The 16,168-nt window shown below is 50.0% G+C and overlaps 1 protein-coding gene across 1 annotated transcript in view; it reads left to right on the top strand.

Annotated features, from left to right (window-relative positions):
* The first annotated feature begins 5,438 nt into the window (after positions 1-5,438).
* LOC310898758 (uncharacterized protein) overlaps positions 5,439-16,168 on the top strand; it is a 56,397-nt gene continuing 45,667 nt past the window's right edge. Inside the window, exons 1-2 of the mRNA XM_083834194.1 lie at positions 5,439-8,295; positions 8,876-9,026. Coding sequence (XP_083690320.1) covers positions 8,054-8,295; positions 8,876-9,026 — 393 coding nt within the window. The 5' untranslated portion in view covers positions 5,439-8,053. The remainder of the gene's footprint in view (positions 8,296-8,875; positions 9,027-16,168) is intronic.

The following is a 16,168-nucleotide window of genomic DNA, read 5'->3' as shown; positions in this document are numbered from 1 at the left end:
TTTAGCTTCTAAGGAGCACATACAAATAGCAGGTTTGCCTCTAATGCTTAAAAGGCGAGGTTCCGAGATCATATTTCACGGACTGCTTCCTATAGATTTCAAGAAATGCCATCGTTCTGAAGCACAGCCGCCCTCTGTTATTGTTTAAAGGGAACAAACTGCCTTGAGACCCGTTACCTGCGAGGGAACCGAGGGCGGAAGTGACGTCAGGGCGTGCCTTCCCTGAGGGCCAAAACGGCTCCGTGATTGGCTGGACCGTGAGGGCGGATGTGGTGTCCTGGCGAGCCGTCATTGAGGGCGGATACGCTTCATGATTGGCTGGGAACCCAGGGCGGAAGCGGCGTCACGGCTAGCCTTAACTCAGGGCGGAAACGCTCCGTGATTGGCTCGGAGGAACCCAGGGCGGAGGTGCCGTGCAGGGCCTGCCGGCACTATGGGCGGAAGCTGTCGGGCCGGGCCGCGCCGGGCTCAGCTCGGGTCGGGCCGCCGCGGCGCGGTGCCGCAACGAGGTTGGTGGTCGGCGCCGCCCCGGGCCGGGCCGGGCCGGGAGGGGGCCAGGCGGCGGGCGGTTGGGGCGCCACGCGGTCGGCGGCTTCTGCGGAAACGGCCCTTGTGCGGGGCGGGGGCGGCGCCGCGCCGGAGCGGAGCGGAGCGGGCGTGCGGCGGGGTCTGCACTGCGCGGGGCTTCGGAGGGCTGGGGGAGAGGGGGGCGAAGCGGCGCGGGGGGGGGCGGCTGCGTGCGCTTGGCCGACTCCCCTCTGGGTCGGATGGACTGCTCCGTCCCGCGGCATGCTGGGAGCTGTAGTTCTGTGGCGCGCGGCCGGTCTTTCCCCGAGCCGGGGCCGGGGCCGGGGCCGGGCCGTGCGCGCCGGGAGGCGCAGGTTGCCGCTGGCTGCGAGCGCGGCTGCCGGCGGTGAGGCGAGCGAGAGCCTTCGGGGGCGCTTCCCCGGAGCGTCGGGCCGGGAGGGGTGGGGGCTGCGGCGGCCGGGCGCGGGTCCTCGCTGCGCTCGATCGTCGGGCTGCGCCTCGGAGGTTTTCCTCCCCCCGCGCGCTGACGGCCGGCTCTCTCCTTTCCCTGCGGCTCACCAGGGCAGAAGCAGCTCCCCGCCGCTGGGACCCCCGCGGGGTTTGTCGCCGAGCGAAGGTGGCGCGGCAGCTGAAGGGAGGAAAGCTGCAGCTGGCGTGCTGCAGTCGCAGGTTTCCCAGGAGAAAGAGCAGCCCGTCTGTCCCAGCTGTCCGGGTAAGTCGCAGCGACCTCCGGGTGAAATCCAGGCGTGAAGGGGATTTTGGTGGCTCTCTTAGACGGCTAGCCCTACCAAAGGTCGCATCGGTTACAAAAGGTAGTAGTAACCTTGCAGTTTGTGTGTTCTGTAACGTCTGTAGCACAATAAACTGGCAGGTGAAGAAATGAGCGGGTACAAATACACGTGACTCTACAGCTGAGATTAAATAACGTGCAGGTTCTTCTGCGTTTTGTCTTTCAAAGCGCGTTGTTTGACTCGGTGGTCCTTAACGATGATCCTCGGTGGTCCCTTCCAACTCAGGATATTCTACGATTCTGTTGTTGCCGAGCGCCTGAACTTTTTGCTCACATTACTGAGGAAAGGAATGGCTGTGCTTCTTCCCCACCCCCCTCTCTTTTTCTTTTTTTTTCCTCTCCTCTCCTCCCTCGATGACGGGGACTCGAAATGTTTTTCTCAGATGTCCATGTGGAAATTTTTAAAAAAAAAAAAAAAGAAGCTGATGGTGAACACTGACAGAATTGGGTGACACTTTCAAGGTAGAGGGCAAAGAACGTGGAAATTCCTAGTACGTTAGTGTTACTCTGTTAGCAAAACCGACGTACACGCCGCTTGCTGTTCCTAGTTTTTTGGTTTGGCCTGGTTTTCCTTTCAGAAGTCTCCCCGAAGGCCTTTGTGGACAAAACTTTGTCCCGCTTCAGCTTTAAGAATTATCCTAGAAGTAATGAACAAGTGCTTGCAGGGCTTTATGGAACGCTAGTTGCGGTCAGTCAAGAACGACTTGGGAGGCAATTCCTTTCGTGGAATTGTAGAGTGATCGAGAGATCAAGGCCAGCGTTGTGAAGAAATAGTGCCAGGTTATAGTCACAGGTGACTGCCTTCTGAAGGGAACAGAGGCTCCCATCTGCAGACCAGACCATCTTTACTGAGAGCTTTTCTACCTGCCTGGGGCTTGGATCAGGGACGTTGCTAGCGAGCTTACGAGCTTAGTTCAAACTTCAGATTATTCCCTACTCCTGCTCTTTCACGTGGGTACCAACAAAGTTGCAGCAAGAAGTCTGCGTTCAATCAAAATAAATTTCAGGGCCCTGGGAAGATAGCTAGAGGATTCAGAAGCACGGGTTATCGTCTAGCATTTTGGGATATATTAAACACAGCGTAGCCAGCTGGTCAAAAGAGGTGATTCTCCCACTGTATTTAGCGTTGGCGAAGCCTCTCCTTCAATATTGTGTGCGATTCTGGGCTCTACAATATAAAAAGAACGTTAAGATCCCTGAAAGCGTACAGAGGAGGGCAACAAAGCCGGTAAAAGGACTGGAAGGCACGCCCTGTGTGGACGCTACGGTACTTCTGCTAGCTCCTCGGAATTGTATATAGTCATGAGTAACACTCCTGATTCTAAATAGATAGTCTTTCCCTGCATATAAGCCGAACGCTATTCTACAATCGTTTGCTTCTTCCGGCAGTGGATTCTGTCTTTCAGTGATTTATGGGTACTTTACATGTCCTGGATATTGCTTTCCAGATACCTGGAGCTTGCTAGCTTTTCTGTCTCCCAGACGTGTGGCTGATAGTGGTCTAGTCTTGTGAGCTGTGCTGCCGTGAAGTCTGTCACCTGTTGATGCTGAAGGTACTTTTCTAGAAAGAGGAAGGTGGTAGGTACAGTTTCACACCAGGACATCAACAAAATCACGTACTCTTTTTATCATCTCCAGACGTGTTTCCTTCGGTGGCTTCTGGACTTTGGTCCGTATTGTAGGCCCCGAGAAGGAAGGAGGAGGTTGGCTTTTCATAACCACAGTTTCTTCCAGCTGTTTCAGATGGATTTCATGGTTGATTCTAGTTGAAATGACTGCCTCAGGAAAAAAAACAACAAAAATGATAGAAACTGTTCCAAAAGTTTGGCGATCCCTGTTTCTCTTGGCTGAAACTGTTTTTATTCTACTGTGACCTTTTTAAGATAGGCAAAAATAAAATTCTGTGTAGCATCCAAGATGCAAATGAACCTTCAGTTTATGAGATAGCAAGGCTAACTTTGAGTTTTGATCAGACTGGTGATGTTTCTTGTTGCCTTTCCTAGGCCTTTTCCAAAAGCTTAAACGTGTAAGTTGCTCTTCGACGCTGATGAGCATTGGGGTGATGTTTTCATAGGATTATGTGCAGTACCGAGGCCTGATTTCCCCTTTTGCCTCTGCATTTCTTCACGTTTATCTGCTTTGAATTGTGCTTGCTATTTGGTTGCATAGCGGCTGCAAAGGAATCACAGGCTGGTTGAGGTCGGAAGGACCTCCAGAGGTCACCCGGTCCAACACCCCTGCTCAAGCAGAGCCACCCAGATCTGGTTTTCCAGGACCACGTCCAGACAGGTTTTGAAACCTCACAAAGACCGTGACTCCACGACCTCCCTGGGCAGCCTACGCTAGTGCTCAGTCACCCTCACAGCGAAAAAGTATTTACTGATGTTCAGGAAACCACAGGAGGGGAACATCCTATGTTTTGGCCTGTGTCTGTTGCCTCCTTTTTTTGTTCCTTGGGTACCAGTTAGAAAAGTCTGGCTTTGTCTTCCTTCCACCCTCCCTTCGTGTATTTACAGACATCGATGAGATCCCCTCCAAGCCTCCTCTTCTCCAGGCCGAACGGTCCCAGCTCTCCCAGCCTGTCCTCATAGGAAAGGTGCTTCAGTCCCTTACCGTCCTCGTGGCCCTCCGTTGGACTCTTTGCAGTGTGTCCAGGTCCCTCCTGTACTGGGAGGCCCAGGCCCAGCACTCCAGGTGCGGCCTCACCGTTCCTGAGCAGAGGCGGAGGATCGCCTTTCTTGACCTGCTGGCAATACTTTGCCTAATGCCACCCAGGATACCCTCAGCTGCTTTTGCAGCAAAGGCACATTGCTGTTTCGTGTTCAAGTTGGCGTCCACCAGGAAACTTAGCTCCTTTTCCGAGAAGTTCCTTTCTGGGAAAAAGTGCGATATCAGCGCTTTTCACTTTGTCCTACTGCAATAAATTTGTATCAGCTATAAAGCTTTTCATCTTGTAACCCCACGTCTCAGACGATTACAAATATGGTGAACAGCAAAAGTAAAGGTGAAATCTTACTGCGACCCTTCCTCTACCATGGAACGTGGTTACTCCCATTCTTTCTTTTGTCTTCTGTCTTCCAAAACACGCTTGAAATAGTCAGGTACCTTTTTAAAATGAACTCTTATCTCCTCGCGTGTGTCACTTTTTTTCGAAGAACACGAAAATACGCTCTACTTTATAAAGTATGACCTCGCTTTAAAAAGCTGTTTTAACGCTCCTTAATTAAGTCTTCTTAATCAAGTGTCCGCTAGTTCTTTTCTTACCTCCTGTTATTTTCCTTAACGTGGGAATTCCTGCTCTGGCAATTTCTGTAGGACGCTTCTGAAATAGAAGTCCGGGCCTATTAGTCACATTTCAAGTCATCTGTCCTACAGACAATTTCAAGAGAGTTAAAAATGAAAACGTAGCTTATCCGTGAGCTACTTGAGAACTCCTTAGTGAAATGCTGCGTGAGCCTTTTGACTTGTTACTTCTGCTTCTGTTTCAAAACTTGTTCTGTATCGTTTCAGTTTGAGACAGGTTCTTTGATATCCACGCCAAGAAGAAAACCTTTCTTCCGTAGGAACCCTTCAGTGTGCACAGGGAGAGGCGTGGAGAGAGCAGCTATTCTGCAAGCTGTTACTCAGGCCGCTTTTGGCTTCCAGCGCTGTTTGTACATTCCCGTGTTGTTTTGCAATCTTTTCTCTTTTCGTTAGTTGTCTAATTAAACTTTTTCAAAGGATGCCTCCCTGTTTTCAGTTTTCTCCTACGCCCTGAGATTTAGCCGTCCTTGTATTCTTTTGCTCTTTGTCAAGTCTCTTTGATACAAGCTGTGTGCAGCTTTGATACGAGCTTGTTTGTCCCCTATGACCTGGATGATCTTGCTGAATCTCCGTGATGCCTTGAAAAGGGCTGTGCTCGGGGACCGTGGCAGCATTTTGGTATCTGATACAGATTTTCCTGTTCTGGCATACAGTGAATTTCTTTGATATGTCTATTAGGACCGTACCTGTTTTCCTGCTTTGAGTAAAGAGTTGGAAGATGAAAGGTTAGCGTTCGTTTCCTCCCACATGGGCTGTAACCTTTGTCTGCGTGTCTTGTGGTTGTGTTTTGTTTGTTTGTTTTGGCAGGCCCTCCAGCAGAGCAGCAGGGTGAAAGGGCTCGAGCTGGTGGCAGGACCCTGGCAGCTCTGCAGCCTGAGCAGGTGAGAGAACAGTATGTGCTCACTCTTTAAGGTTGGGAACACGTGGCAAGCCTTAAAATACAGGTTTATAACACAAATGGGTCCTGGAAAAAATCAGCTGGCTCCAAGCATCCAGGGAGTCAAGACGGCGAGAAGATGTGTCAGTAGAAATGAGCTGAAGTGAGCCAGATGTCAAACACCACGGACTTCATATAAGGATGCAGTTGAGAAACTTTTCTCTTTCAGAGAGCGGAGATTGATTGTTGTCTTGCTGACTTGTTACGTGATCAGAGAGAAGAAATTCTCTTGGCAAACGAGAAGGACTTAGAAGAAGCTGAAAATAAAGGTAATATTATGGGTCCTTTCATGGTACTCCTGTTGTCATGAGCTTTTCTGGGCCTCAAAGGAAATGAGCAGAACTAGAATATTCCGTCACCTGCAATTGGATATTGCGGCTGTCACAGGTTAGTGAGCCCAGGACTTTGAGAGCTTGTCAGTGGAAACAGCTGCAGCTTCCATAATTACATGAGAGATGTCTTCATCAGAGAAGACAGAGAGGCCTTTGAAAACAGCAACCCACGGCATTGTTTAAAAAAAAATAATAAAAAAATCTAAATAAATAAATAAATAGCGTTTTCTTTTGCCAAAGGAGGCTCGCTTTAGGAATTGAATATAGCAAGTATCTGCCCTGTTATCGTCATGTATGAAATAGCATGAGTATCTCCTGGGCTGGTTAACGTGATGTTTGGCCCCTGTGGGGAAGGTTGTTACTGAAAAATGATGCTTTCCGGAACGAACCATATTACCTTCTGACCGAGGAAAGTACAGTTCAGGCAGCATAGACTAAATCCGTTCTCTTGCGTTCGAGGGGTGCATCGAGAAGCTGGTCTTGGGTTAGAAAATGTGTGAAACTGGCACGTCGCAAACTGTAATGCAGAGAGGTCTTTGATAACAAAAGCGTATTTCTGTTGGTGAGTTACTGGAAGGCTGCAAGAAGTCTTGCCTCAAAAGACTCTTCTGAAATGAATTCTGTTGCCATCCCAATTTTTTTTCCTCTACGGGCACATTCTTGGGACTTGCTTCTGCAATGTCGAGAGTTATTCAGGGTTGGTTTTTGATACCCAGCGTAGAGAAGGAGTTAGCTTACGTTCAGGTGCTGCGGTTTCTGCACGTGTCTTATAACGTAGGTTCCCTGCTTAACTTGCAATTTATGAGGTTCCTACCAATGAGCACTTTCCTGTCCATGCCGAACGCAGCTGAGTTGCAGGCTACCATTAAACATCAAATGTTTGATATAGATTGCTAATAGCAAATCGCAACTGTTAAGAATATATGCTAAAAAAAAATTAGCACAGAAAGTAGAAGCTCTAGGCTGTGAGTGGTCTGTCCCATACTGATACTGCATGTTTGCACCGAGGCAGAATGATTGCTTTCACTCGCTTGTGGAGCGATGAGTCTAGGCTCTCACTGCTAGTATTTTTAGCAAGACTGATTGAGCATTTCTCTAACGTATGAGCAAGTGTTTGAGGAGCAAGTGATGGGTATGGGCACTTAGAAAGAGACTGCCAAAGGGCAGCTTCCTATTTTATAACTGAATTTTGTGAGCGTTGGTCCTCGTTTCATACTGAAGGGGAGTAGGCTCTAGTGAAGGGAGTATGTTCACGTGAAAGGAAAAGGCACTAGTCTCCCTCGTCTGCCATTATTACTTCCTTGCTGCTAGCTCTGTTCTTCATAGAAAGCCAGCATGTTTCCTCGTCACATTCTAGTCTGCCTGCCTAGACTTCAGCCTTTGCCTCCTGGGTCTCTTGCCTTGCATAGACAATCTCTCCCCTTCTCCTCTTCTTCTTCATCTCATTTGTAAACCTTTTATCAGGCTGATTCTTACTGCCTTCCCACCCCCACCCTCCGACCTTTTTCTATTTTTTCCTTTTTTTCTATTTTTTTTACAGACTTAGGATGGCTTGTCTTGTTAGTTACTTTTTTTCCTGCCAGCCCCCAGCCTCAAGTTCTCCGATGCGACTTCAGAGGATCATCTTTGATACCTCCGCATCTGAATAATACGGTTTCTGTCCCATGCTGTAGCTGACGGCAGGACGGACTCTGAGTGCAGAGGAGAGGTTGCTTCCTCCCTGGTTTCCTATTGCGTCCCATACTGGTTTGGGTAAGCAATTTCAGAGGAAATTTGACTTCTCCGTGGAGCAGCGTGCGCCTGACAGCTAGCTGGAGACAGCACACACGGCATTGAGTCAGCGCTCCGAGTGCGGTCCTGAGTTGCAGTAAAGGTAAAACAATTGCAGACTGACAGTTTAGCTTCTAAGGAGCACATACAAATAGCAGGTTTGCCTCTAATGCTTAAAAGGCGAGGTTCCGAGATCATATTTCACGGACTGCTTCCTATAGATTTCAAGAAATGCCATCGTTCTGAAGCACAGCCGCCCTCTGTTATTGTTTAAAGGGAACAAACTGCCTTGAGACCCGTTACCTGCGAGGGAACCGAGGGCGGAAGTGACGTCAGGGCGTGCCTTCCCTGAGGGCCAAAACGGCTCCGTGATTGGCTGGACCGTGAGGGCGGATGTGGTGTCCTGGCGAGCCGTCATTGAGGGCGGATACGCTTCATGATTGGCTGGGAACCCAGGGCGGAAGCGGCGTCACGGCTAGCCTTAACTCAGGGCGGAAACGCTCCGTGATTGGCTCGGAGGAACCCAGGGCGGAGGTGCCGTGCAGGGCCTGCCGGCACTATGGGCGGAAGCTGTCGGGCCGGGCCGCGCCGGGCTCAGCTCGGGTCGGGCCGCCGCGGCGCGGTGCCGCAACGAGGTTGGTGGTCGGCGCCGCCCCGGGCCGGGCCGGGCCGGGAGGGGGCCAGGCGGCGGGCGGTTGGGGCGCCACGCGGTCGGCGGCTTCTGCGGAAACGGCCCTTGTGCGGGGCGGGGGCGGCGCCGCGCCGGAGCGGAGCGGAGCGGGCGTGCGGCGGGGTCTGCACTGCGCGGGGCTTCGGAGGGCTGGGGGAGAGGGGGGCGAAGCGGCGCGGGGGGGGGCGGCTGCGTGCGCTTGGCCGACTCCCCTCTGGGTCGGATGGACTGCTCCGTCCCGCGGCATGCTGGGAGCTGTAGTTCTGTGGCGCGCGGCCGGTCTTTCCCCGAGCCGGGGCCGGGGCCGGGGCCGGGCCGTGCGCGCCGGGAGGCGCAGGTTGCCGCTGGCTGCGAGCGCGGCTGCCGGCGGTGAGGCGAGCGAGAGCCTTCGGGGGCGCTTCCCCGGAGCGTCGGGCCGGGAGGGGTGGGGGCTGCGGCGGCCGGGCGCGGGTCCTCGCTGCGCTCGATCGTCGGGCTGCGCCTCGGAGGTTTTCCTCCCCCCGCGCGCTGACGGCCGGCTCTCTCCTTTCCCTGCGGCTCACCAGGGCAGAAGCAGCTCCCCGCCGCTGGGACCCCCGCGGGGTTTGTCGCCGAGCGAAGGTGGCGCGGCAGCTGAAGGGAGGAAAGCTGCAGCTGGCGTGCTGCAGTCGCAGGTTTCCCAGGAGAAAGAGCAGCCCGTCTGTCCCAGCTGTCCGGGTAAGTCGCAGCGACCTCCGGGTGAAATCCAGGCGTGAAGGGGATTTTGGTGGCTCTCTTAGACGGCTAGCCCTACCAAAGGTCGCATCGGTTACAAAAGGTAGTAGTAACCTTGCAGTTTGTGTGTTCTGTAACGTCTGTAGCACAATAAACTGGCAGGTGAAGAAATGAGCGGGTACAAATACACGTGACTCTACAGCTGAGATTAAATAACGTGCAGGTTCTTCTGCGTTTTGTCTTTCAAAGCGCGTTGTTTGACTCGGTGGTCCTTAACGATGATCCTCGGTGGTCCCTTCCAACTCAGGATATTCTACGATTCTGTTGTTGCCGAGCGCCTGAACTTTTTGCTCACATTACTGAGGAAAGGAATGGCTGTGCTTCTTCCCCACCCCCCTCTCTTTTTCTTTTTTTTTCCTCTCCTCTCCTCCCTCGATGACGGGGACTCGAAATGTTTTTCTCAGATGTCCATGTGGAAATTTTTAAAAAAAAAAAAAAAGAAGCTGATGGTGAACACTGACAGAATTGGGTGACACTTTCAAGGTAGAGGGCAAAGAACGTGGAAATTCCTAGTACGTTAGTGTTACTCTGTTAGCAAAACCGACGTACACGCCGCTTGCTGTTCCTAGTTTTTTGGTTTGGCCTGGTTTTCCTTTCAGAAGTCTCCCCGAAGGCCTTTGTGGACAAAACTTTGTCCCGCTTCAGCTTTAAGAATTATCCTAGAAGTAATGAACAAGTGCTTGCAGGGCTTTATGGAACGCTAGTTGCGGTCAGTCAAGAACGACTTGGGAGGCAATTCCTTTCGTGGAATTGTAGAGTGATCGAGAGATCAAGGCCAGCGTTGTGAAGAAATAGTGCCAGGTTATAGTCACAGGTGACTGCCTTCTGAAGGGAACAGAGGCTCCCATCTGCAGACCAGACCATCTTTACTGAGAGCTTTTCTACCTGCCTGGGGCTTGGATCAGGGACGTTGCTAGCGAGCTTACGAGCTTAGTTCAAACTTCAGATTATTCCCTACTCCTGCTCTTTCACGTGGGTACCAACAAAGTTGCAGCAAGAAGTCTGCGTTCAATCAAAATAAATTTCAGGGCCCTGGGAAGATAGCTAGAGGATTCAGAAGCACGGGTTATCGTCTAGCATTTTGGGATATATTAAACACAGCGTAGCCAGCTGGTCAAAAGAGGTGATTCTCCCACTGTATTTAGCGTTGGCGAAGCCTCTCCTTCAATATTGTGTGCGATTCTGGGCTCTACAATATAAAAAGAACGTTAAGATCCCTGAAAGCGTACAGAGGAGGGCAACAAAGCCGGTAAAAGGACTGGAAGGCACGCCCTGTGTGGACGCTACGGTACTTCTGCTAGCTCCTCGGAATTGTATATAGTCATGAGTAACACTCCTGATTCTAAATAGATAGTCTTTCCCTGCATATAAGCCGAACGCTATTCTACAATCGTTTGCTTCTTCCGGCAGTGGATTCTGTCTTTCAGTGATTTATGGGTACTTTACATGTCCTGGATATTGCTTTCCAGATACCTGGAGCTTGCTAGCTTTTCTGTCTCCCAGACGTGTGGCTGATAGTGGTCTAGTCTTGTGAGCTGTGCTGCCGTGAAGTCTGTCACCTGTTGATGCTGAAGGTACTTTTCTAGAAAGAGGAAGGTGGTAGGTACAGTTTCACACCAGGACATCAACAAAATCACGTACTCTTTTTATCATCTCCAGACGTGTTTCCTTCGGTGGCTTCTGGACTTTGGTCCGTATTGTAGGCCCCGAGAAGGAAGGAGGAGGTTGGCTTTTCATAACCACAGTTTCTTCCAGCTGTTTCAGATGGATTTCATGGTTGATTCTAGTTGAAATGACTGCCTCAGGAAAAAAAACAACAAAAATGATAGAAACTGTTCCAAAAGTTTGGCGATCCCTGTTTCTCTTGGCTGAAACTGTTTTTATTCTACTGTGACCTTTTTAAGATAGGCAAAAATAAAATTCTGTGTAGCATCCAAGATGCAAATGAACCTTCAGTTTATGAGATAGCAAGGCTAACTTTGAGTTTTGATCAGACTGGTGATGTTTCTTGTTGCCTTTCCTAGGCCTTTTCCAAAAGCTTAAACGTGTAAGTTGCTCTTCGACGCTGATGAGCATTGGGGTGATGTTTTCATAGGATTATGTGCAGTACCGAGGCCTGATTTCCCCTTTTGCCTCTGCATTTCTTCACGTTTATCTGCTTTGAATTGTGCTTGCTATTTGGTTGCATAGCGGCTGCAAAGGAATCACAGGCTGGTTGAGGTCGGAAGGACCTCCAGAGGTCACCCGGTCCAACACCCCTGCTCAAGCAGAGCCACCCAGATCTGGTTTTCCAGGACCACGTCCAGACAGGTTTTGAAACCTCACAAAGACCGTGACTCCACGACCTCCCTGGGCAGCCTACGCTAGTGCTCAGTCACCCTCACAGCGAAAAAGTATTTACTGATGTTCAGGAAACCACAGGAGGGGAACATCCTATGTTTTGGCCTGTGTCTGTTGCCTCCTTTTTTTGTTCCTTGGGTACCAGTTAGAAAAGTCTGGCTTTGTCTTCCTTCCACCCTCCCTTCGTGTATTTACAGACATCGATGAGATCCCCTCCAAGCCTCCTCTTCTCCAGGCCGAACGGTCCCAGCTCTCCCAGCCTGTCCTCATAGGAAAGGTGCTTCAGTCCCTTACCGTCCTCGTGGCCCTCCGTTGGACTCTTTGCAGTGTGTCCAGGTCCCTCCTGTACTGGGAGGCCCAGGCCCAGCACTCCAGGTGCGGCCTCACCGTTCCTGAGCAGAGGCGGAGGATCGCCTTTCTTGACCTGCTGGCAATACTTTGCCTAATGCCACCCAGGATACCCTCAGCTGCTTTTGCAGCAAAGGCACATTGCTGTTTCGTGTTCAAGTTGGCGTCCACCAGGAAACTTAGCTCCTTTTCCGAGAAGTTCCTTTCTGGGAAAAAGTGCGATATCAGCGCTTTTCACTTTGTCCTACTGCAATAAATTTGTATCAGCTATAAAGCTTTTCATCTTGTAACCCCACGTCTCAGACGATTACAAATATGGTGAACAGCAAAAGTAAAGGTGAAATCTTACTGCGACCCTTCCTCTACCATGGAACGTGGTTACTCCCATTCTTTCTTTTGTCTTCTGTCTTCCAAAACACACTTGAAATAGTCAGGTACCTTTTTAAAATGAACTCTTATCTCCTCGCGTGTGTCACTTTTTTTCGAAGAACACGAAAATACGCTCTACTTTATAAAGTATGACCTCGCTTTAAAAAGCTGTTTTAACGCTCCTTAATTAAGTCTTCTTAATCAAGTGTCCGCTAGTTCTTTTCTTACCTCCTGTTATTTTCCTTAACGTGGGAATTCCTGCTCTGGCAATTTCTGTAGGACGCTTCTGAAATAGAAGTCCGGGCCTATTAGTCACATTTCAAGTCATCTGTCCTACAGACAATTTCAAGAGAGTTAAAAATGAAAACGTAGCTTATCCGTGAGCTACTTGAGAACTCCTTAGTGAAATGCTGCGTGAGCCTTTTGACTTGTTACTTCTGCTTCTGTTTCAAAACTTGTTCTGTATCGTTTCAGTTTGAGACAGGTTCTTTGATATCCACGCCAAGAAGAAAACCTTTCTTCCGTAGGAACCCTTCAGTGTGCACAGGGAGAGGCGTGGAGAGAGCAGCTATTCTGCAAGCTGTTACTCAGGCCGCTTTTGGCTTCCAGCGCTGTTTGTACATTCCCGTGTTGTTTTGCAATCTTTTCTCTTTTCGTTAGTTGTCTAATTAAACTTTTTCAAAGGATGCCTCCCTGTTTTCAGTTTTCTCCTACGCCCTGAGATTTAGCCGTCCTTGTATTCTTTTGCTCTTTGTCAAGTCTCTTTGATACAAGCTGTGTGCAGCTTTGATACGAGCTTGTTTGTCCCCTATGACCTGGATGATCTTGCTGAATCTCCGTGATGCCTTGAAAAGGGCTGTGCTCGGGGACCGTGGCAGCATTTTGGTATCTGATACAGATTTTCCTGTTCTGGCATACAGTGAATTTCTTTGATATGTCTATTAGGACCGTACCTGTTTTCCTGCTTTGAGTAAAGAGTTGGAAGATGAAAGGTTAGCGTTCGTTTCCTCCCACATGGGCTGTAACCTTTGTCTGCGTGTCTTGTGGTTGTGTTTTGTTTGTTTGTTTGTTTGTTTTGGCAGGCCCTCCAGCAGAGCAGCAGGGTGAAAGGGCTCGAGCTGGTGGCAGGACCCTGGCAGCTCTGCAGCCTGAGCAGGTGAGAGAACAGTATGTGCTCACTCTTTAAGGTTGGGAACACGTGGCAAGCCTTAAAATACAGGTTTATAACACAAATGGGTCCTGGAAAAAATCAGCTGGCTCCAAGCATCCAGGGAGTCAAGACGGCGAGAAGATGTGTCAGTAGAAATGAGCTGAAGTGAGCCAGATGTCAAACACCACGGACTTCATATAAGGATGCAGTTGAGAAACTTTTCTCTTTCAGAGAGCGGAGATTGATTGTTGTCTTGCTGACTTGTTACGTGATCAGAGAGAAGAAATTCTCTTGGCAAACGAGAAGGACTTAGAAGAAGCTGAAAATAAAGGTAATATTATGGGTCCTTTCATGGTACTCCTGTTGTCATGAGCTTTTCTGGGCCTCAAAGGAAATGAGCAGAACTAGAATATTCCGTCACCTGCAATTGGATATTGCGGCTGTCACAGGTTAGTGAGCCCAGGACTTTGAGAGCTTGTCAGTGGAAACAGCTGCAGCTTCCATAATTACATGAGAGATGTCTTCATCAGAGAAGACAGAGAGGCCTTTGAAAACAGCAACCCACGGCATTGTTTAAAAAAAAAAAATAAAAAAATCTAAATAAATAAATAAATAGCGTTTTCTTTTGCCAAAGGAGGCTCGCTTTAGGAATTGAATATAGCAAGTATCTGCCCTGTTATCGTCATGTATGAAATAGCATGAGTATCTCCCGGGCTGGTTAACGTGATGTTTGGCCCCTGTGGGGAAGGTTGTTACTGAAAAATGATGCTTTCCGGAACGAACCATATTACCTTCTGACCGAGGAAAGTACAGTTCAGGCAGCATAGACTAAATCCGTTCTCTTGCGTTCGAGGGGTGCATCGAGAAGCTGGTCTTGGGTTAGAAAATGTGTGAAACTGGCACGTCGCAAACTGTAATGCAGAGAGGTCTTTGATAACAAAAGCGTATTTCTGTTGGTGAGTTACTGGAAGGCTGCAAGAAGTCTTGCCTCAAAAGACTCTTCTGAAATGAATTCTGTTGCCATCCCAATTTTTTTTCCTCTACGGGCACATTCTTGGGACTTGCTTCTGCAATGTCGAGAGTTATTCAGGGTTGGTTTTTGATACCCAGCGTAGAGAAGGAGTTAGCTTACGTTCAGGTGCTGCGGTTTCTGCACGTGTCTTATAACGTAGGTTCCCTGCTTAACTTGCAATTTATGAGGTTCCTACCAATGAGCACTTTCCTGTCCATGCCGAACGCAGCTGAGTTGCAGGCTACCATTAAACATCAAATGTTTGATATAGATTGCTAATAGCAAATCGCAACTGTTAAGAATATATGCTAAAAAAAAATTAGCACAGAAAGTAGAAGCTCTAGGCTGTGAGTGGTCTGTCCCATACTGATACTGCATGTTTGCACCGAGGCAGAATGATTGCTTTCACTCGCTTGTGGAGCGATGAGTCTAGGCTCTCACTGCTAGTATTTTTAGCAAGACTGATTGAGCATTTCTCTAACGTATGAGCAAGTGTTTGAGGAGCAAGTGATGGGTATGGGCACTTAGAAAGAGACTGCCAAAGGGCAGCTTCCTATTTTATAACTGAATTTTGTGAGCGTTGGTCCTCGTTTCATACTGAAGGGGAGTAGGCTCTAGTGAAGGGAGTATGTTCACGTGAAAGGAAAAGGCACTAGTCTCCCTCGTCTGCCATTATTACTTCCTTGCTGCTAGCTCTGTTCTTCATAGAAAGCCAGCATGTTTCCTCGTCACATTCTAGTCTGCCTGCCTAGACTTCAGCCTTTGCCTCCTGGGTCTCTTGCCTTGCATAGACAATCTCTCCCCTTCTCCTCTTCTTCTTCATCTCATTTGTAAACCTTTTATCAGGCTGATTCTTACTGCCTTCCCACCCCCACCCTCCGACCTTTTTCTATTTTTTCCTTTTTTTCTATTTTTTTTTACAGACTTAGGATGGCTTGTCTTGTTAGTTACTTTTTTTCCTGCCAGCCCCCAGCCTCAAGTTCTCCGATGCGACTTCAGAGGATCATCTTTGATACCTCCGCATCTGAATAATACGGTTTCTGTCCCATGCTGTAGCTGACGGCAGGACGGACTCTGAGTGCAGAGGAGAGGTTGCTTCCTCCCTGGTTTCCTATTGCGTCCCATACTGGTTTGGGTAAGCAATTTCAGAGGAAATTTGACTTCTCCGTGGAGCAGCGTGCGCCTGACAGCTAGCTGGAGACAGCACACACGGCATTGAGTCAGCGCTCCGAGTGCGGTCCTGAGTTGCAGTAAAGGTAAAACAATTGCAGACTGACAGTTTAGCTTCTAAGGAGCACATACAAATAGCAGGTTTGCCTCTAATGCTTAAAAGGCGAGGTTCCGAGATCATATTTCACGGACTGCTTCCTATAGATTTCAAGAAATGCCATCGTTCTGAAGCACAGCCGCCCTCTGTTATTGTTTAAAGGGAACAAACTGCCTTGAGACCCGTTACCTGCGAGGGAACCGAGGGCGGAAGTGACGTCAGGGCGTGCCTTCCCTGAGGGCCAAAACGGCTCCGTGATTGGCTGGACCGTGAGGGCGGATGTGGTGTCCTGGCGAGCCGTCATTGAGGGCGGATACGCTTCATGATTGGCTGGGAACCCAGGGCGGAAGCGGCGTCACGGCTAGCCTTAACTCAGGGCGGAAACGCTCCGTGATTGGCTCGGAGGAACCCAGGGCGGAGGTGCCGTGCAGGGCCTGCCGGCACTATGGGCGGAAGCTGTCGGGCCGGGCCGCGCCGGGCTCAGCTCGGGTCGGGCCGCCGCGGCGCGGTGCCGCAACGAGGTTGGTGGTCGGCGCCGCCCCGGGCCGGGCCGGGCCGGGAGGGGGCCAGGCGGCGGGCGGTTGGGGCGCCACGCGGTC

The sequence above is a fragment of the Anser anser genome, assembly GCF_964211835.1.
Source record: "Anser anser genome assembly, chromosome: 4".
Taxonomy (NCBI): Eukaryota; Metazoa; Chordata; class Aves; order Anseriformes; family Anatidae; genus Anser; species Anser anser.
This window is presented reverse-complemented; position numbering and strand designations above follow the sequence as displayed.